General features: G+C 27.6%; 1 protein-coding gene across 1 annotated transcript; it reads left to right on the top strand.

The window, feature by feature from the left end:
- Nucleotides 1-251: 251 nt before the first annotated feature.
- On the top strand, nt 252-5387 carry LOC107171863 (protein cereblon-like). The gene is made up of 10 exons (XM_089216535.1): nt 252-1424; nt 1680-1735; nt 1849-1919; nt 3052-3245; nt 3312-3428; nt 3971-4084; nt 4168-4274; nt 4509-4660; nt 4729-4943; nt 5010-5387. Exons 1-10 carry the CDS (start codon nt 1234-1236, stop codon nt 5158-5160), a joined length of 1368 nt encoding a protein of 455 aa, XP_089072661.1. The 5' UTR covers nt 252-1233; the 3' UTR covers nt 5161-5387.
- Nucleotides 5388-5629: the final 242 nt, after the last annotated feature.

The following is a 5629-nucleotide window of genomic DNA, read 5'->3' as shown; positions in this document are numbered from 1 at the left end:
TGATGAATCACCCTGTACAGACAATTATAATGTATATAATCGAGGCTGGATTTAAGAAAGTGGGGGCCTTGGGTCCACCCATAGAAATACCTAGATATTATTTTTCAATTGCATGTATTGTTATGAATGCATTTAATTTAATAATATATTAAAATTTTGTATTTAAAACTCGTTTAACTATCGCTTTTAAAAAACGTAATATTTATTTAAATTTACAACATTTTTATTTTTAAATTGAATATAAAGTCAAACAACCATCGGCAGAATTTCAATAAAAAACTAAGGGTGCTTAACCCCCAAGCCCCTTATATTTGAGCTTATGCAAACAAAAATAAAATATATACCCAATGTCATACCATAAGAAATATCATCATCAACAAATGTTTACAATAAGTGATGTGACTACACTTTTATGTTGTTAAAAAATAATAAAAACGATTTGACGTAAATGCGTTTTCTTTGTGTCATGCAAATTTTGAATAAAAATCTATAATTCCCATTCTGGTGGGATTTCCACCATTTTCTCCATTCTCCTCTCTTAAAGCAATTCCCATCTACGCCACTTGTTTAAGTTGTCCGTAAAATTTTAAAATATTATTCTAGAGATAAAATATCTGATTAATGTTTCAAATCTAGCATCATTAACTTAATTCATTGTGATAATACTACAATTGGTAGTATGATACGACGGTCTTATGTCGAGTGGCATTTTGACGGATACGATATTTTGTCGCGTGACCTTTTGTCGTTATCGTGTGTCTTTATGCTGTGTAGTTTTTTTGTCGGTCCACGGAAAATGTTCCAATATTCACCCACCCACTCATTGAAGTTAGGTTGGTAGGCTTGCGGCTTGGCGTCTTCGTGACGGCGTCGACACTCCATTGTTGTTTGTTTCGTTTTTAAGCGTCACTGTTCGCACGACCACCATATTTTCTGTTTTACTACTAATGATCATTGCTATTATATTATTATTTTTTCTCGTGGTCATTTATTATTATCATCGTGAATTATATAATATTTTTATTTTTGTTGATGCTCGATTGTTGTCCGCCAAGTTCTTACGTCAGCAGTGTTCACAACGATAATACTATTAGTGCATTTTTCTTTTTAACTAGTGGAATACAAAATAGTTGCCAGTTGACATAGTGACACTGGTCACTAATAATCGGACGCTAGAAGTAGTTTCTTTTTCTAGTAATAGTATAGCTTCTTCTGTTTTCGGACGTTGTCAATATGCCTGATTCAATACCAGACACTTCCTCAGACGTAAACTCCACCACCTCAGACGTAAACTCCACCACCTCAGACGTAAACTCCACCACCTCAGACGTAAACTCCACCACCTCAGACGTTAACTCCACCACCTCATCAGACTACAATTCCAGTACCTCTTCGGATTTGAGTTTAAACGAAAACCTATACAGGTAGTCTAAATACTTCAATGTTTTAGTTTGATATTCAATAATAAATATTTCATTTTTAGTTCTTAGCAAAATATAAAAATGAAAAGGGTATGAAAAGCATCGGTCTTTTCTTACCCTGTAATGAATTACAACATTGCATTTAACAAGTGATACTAATTCCTCAAATTACATCTTATTTTCCCATTCAAGCATATTTTAAATTAATAACAATTAGTTGGTACCTAATATTGAATTAAAGTTAAATCTTTCTTCTAGAATTGCAATAGAAATCGCAAGTAGCGATGTTCTTAATGGAGAAACTTTTTATCTCCGTAAGTACATAATATATATATTTATTTTGATATTTTTGATCATAAAAATAATTTTTTACTATGCACCTAAATCTCTTGAAAATATAAAATAATCTTTTTCTGGTTACATTTAGCCATAGACCCAGAACCTGAAGTAGGAACGAGCAACGGCAGCAGCACAGTTGAACAACCTGAAGAAAATATGGTGATTTTACTTTTATTGTCTTATCAATAACAACAGTAAATATTAAACATTTTTATAAACACAAATCGTATTGGTGTAAAACTAAATATCATTGAATAGTTTAGAATTGAAAAACTATATATTCACTAGCTACTAGCACAAAATCTAACAGTAGTCAATTTTGAAGCCCCCTTTCATACATTAAAAAAAGATACATACAAGTAAAAAATAAAGTCATTTAAATCAAATTTATTAATTTTGTGGCAGTTAAATGTTTTTAAATAATGACTATAGCTGTGCTCTTAAAAAACAATGGCCAGTCGTACTCACTTAAAACAGTTCCTTCACCACACTATATTCTCCCGTTGTATAATAATCTGCTATATTATAGTTGATTTGCTTCTTAAATAGTTAGCCTCCAAATCATCCTCTTAAAACGACATGGGTATACTCAGCAATACTAAATAATTCTGAAAATTATGTGAATGTAAATAATTTAAGATATTAATTTATATATTTTTTATTTGTACTTAGAACTCAATTATTTTTTCTTCACTTTTTTGTTTTTTTTGCACGGCAATATTATAACTTAGTCAATGTTTTACATTCCAAAATCCTACATTTACTGTCATTTTTTTCCCAATACTAAACACAATTCAGAAACTTGAGTTCAATTATTTTTATCCTCAGTTTAATTACACTAACCATTAGGTACAGTGATGGAAGTTGCACTAATAGTCGGCTGTTTGGACGTGACTACAAGTTACTTGTATTTTTTTATGTTGAGGTATACTTTATGAATGCTCTATTAAACTTATCTTTCTAGATGGAAATAAACCAATAATAAAACTCATTTAATTATTGATTATAAATACTTAAATAATAAATTAAAACCAATACTTATATATTGGTTTGTGCTTCCTATTATTGACACATACACCATTATCTTAAATTGTTCAGTTCTTTTTTGTTTTTTTAATTTCCATTTTAATCAACATAGAGACAAGTAAACATTTACTTATAAAACATTTATAATACATAGTGAAAGTTATAGTTATAATGTTAACCAATGTTAAAATGAGTAAATGTACTTTACTTAATTTAAAACAATTTTAGTTAAATATTTTAATAACGTATAGTGTGTTTTTTTTAGGATTTAAGATATGAAGATTTTGAATTTACAAGACCCACGATTTATGAAGAAGGCTCCGTTTATACAATACCACTTTTTTCTGAGATAAATTTAATACCTGGGGAAGTTTGGCCAATGGCCCCTAAATTTAGAAATGTTCAATTTATCTTAGAATGGGCCTTAAAACAACTCCCATTCGGTGCTTGCAACAAAATGTATGCTATATAATTTAAGTAGTTTTTCATTTATAATTATAATGTAACTTTATCATTTTGTATTAGTAATGAAAATGATCGTACATTTGGAACGATTGCTGTGATTTCTTCCCACACGGAAAATAATCATACTGCGCTCATTGGCCATCAGAGATTTGAAGTGTTAGAAATATTAAGTGAAGGGTAAATAATAATTATTAACTTATTTGTATATTATATTATATATTGTGTTTACAGACCATAGCTAAGGTTAGGTAACCATATATCTTTGTATAGATAAATTATTTAAAGATATTTATTTACTAAATTTAGTTTAAATGCAACAAATACAATTAACCCAAATTTTTTCCTCATAGGAAAAGAATGATTTTAGTTCTTGATCTTTTAAAAATGTTATAATTGATAAACATTTTAAAACTGAAATTTATATAACTATAAAAATAATTGACAATTGAGACATTGAGATAATTAATTTTTTAATTATTTGATGATGTATTTAAATTTTAAATAAAATAAGAGATATTTACTATATTTACTTTGATCAAAAAAAAAAAAAAAAAAAAAAATAGTAAATAATAGATCAGAGATTAAAACTGAATTGCATATAACATAATTTTATATTTATAAATCGATGGACAATTGTAGTGAAAGAATTTTGTTTATTATTATATGGGTCAGGTTATATAAATGATTATTTAATGGAATTTTAATTCATGTTTTTCTAGCGTTCTGACATGCACTGAAGCTCGAGTGAAAATTATCAAAGATACTACGTTGTACTACCCATTGACTAAGCTGTGCTTAGATAAAAAAAATCGTAGTTTTGGTGACAGTAGAATGTAATTATTTTACCCTATATTAAATAAAATATGAACATTGTCGTTTTATTATCTTATTAATACTTAGCATATGTTTTTGTTAGATGCTCCAAGAGGTCCATGTTTCAAACTCTGTGGCCGTCTTGGGTGTATAAACAGTTTGATGTTTATGAATTGGCGTCGAACATTACTAAGAAAATTAAAATATTGAGTAAGGCCGAAATATTGAATCATTTGTTAATTACTTGATATACTCCATATATTACATAGTCTAAAATACTTATTGTATTAAATTGTTGATTTTTAAATTAATTAAATTATTGTGCTTAGGTACTGATCAATCTGTAGTGAATTATCTTGTTTGTAAATTACATTGAGGCAGATTGTGTATCAAACTTAAAAAAATGTTTGAACAAATTTACAATTGATGTATTATATTTTATAGATCAAAATGTACGAATCTCAGACGATCCAATTTTCTTGTCTTTCCAAGTGACCAAACTTGGTTTATTCAGTGAAACACAAATAAATGAATTGTTTGGTATTGACTCAACTAACTTGAGACTTCAACTCGAACTAAATTTTTTAAATAATCTTGTAAGACTTCTTAAAAATTAAAATAACTACGATTTGAAGTATAATGATTTATTGTTGTATTATACTAGAATGTGGTAGAAGAATACGTATGTGCTGGTTCTGATTGTGGAGTTCAAGTATGCAATTTGAAAACTATGTTTTCAGTGTCATCTACACAAACACATAAAAGTAATTGCAAATATTGGAATTCAAGTCGTGATATGATAACTATATCTTATCTGGATGATTATGTAAATAAGATTAAATTTGTCAATAAGTCAACTGAATGCTCCTGTTTCCCTGGGTAATTGTTTTACATTTATTATTATTAATTTTTTACCATGATAATTGAATAATGATTTGTTTGCAGGTATAACAGTACTAGCATTATTTGCAAAACTTGTAATAGCCATTTGGGCTGGAGTTTTGTGGTCAATGGTAGTATGTCAGTAATGCCAACCTCATTCTACGGATTATCCATAACTGCCTTAATAAAGTCGTCAGTTAAAATAGATCCGTAAATTATGTAGATAAATAGTACTTTAAATATGATAAAGAATAATATTCAAGGATGTTTATGAGATTTCAAGAAATAATTTAAACTTTCTTTTTTGTTATTACGGCTTTTTTATGTAGGAAAAATTAGACAGCTCAACTCTAAAAATTATTATATTTGCTGATACACATTTATATGTTAATTCAAGGATATTAGTTATTAGAATTTAAGCTGAGCAACATTTTTAAATATATTCCCATTTACTAAATTTTAACTTTTAAAATAAAATATTATTATAAAATAGCATATTATATATTATGAATAACATTATCTATTAAACAATTTTTCACTTTTTTCAATGTATTTTAATTGCTTTGTTGTAAGTTTATTTTAAATTACAAGCTATTCTTGTGTTTTTTATATGCAATATATAAGTAAACCAAATATTATTAAGTCAGTAAATTCTTTTTCTATACTTTATAGAATATCATATT

This window comes from Diuraphis noxia, unplaced genomic scaffold, assembly GCF_037042655.1.
Source record: "Diuraphis noxia isolate RWA-SAM2 unplaced genomic scaffold, SU_Dnox_SAM2 contig0001, whole genome shotgun sequence".
NCBI classification, from domain to species: Eukaryota; Metazoa; Arthropoda; class Insecta; order Hemiptera; family Aphididae; genus Diuraphis; species Diuraphis noxia.
The sequence above is the reverse complement of the archived record's forward strand: the minus strand, read 5'-3'. Positions and strand labels throughout refer to the sequence as shown.

Excerpts from the sequence above, each read along its gene's own strand:
- LOC107171863 (XM_089216535.1), top strand. The coding sequence starts at position 1,234 with ATGCCTGATTCAATACCAGACACTTCCTCAGACGTAAACTCCACCACC. Across the intron at positions 1,425-1,679 it reads TTAAACGAAAACCTATACAG|AATTGCAATAGAAATCGCAA; the intron begins GTAGTCTAAATA and ends TCTTTCTTCTAG. Across the intron at positions 4,275-4,508 it reads TAAGAAAATTAAAATATTGA|ATCAAAATGTACGAATCTCA; the intron begins GTAAGGCCGAAA and ends TATATTTTATAG.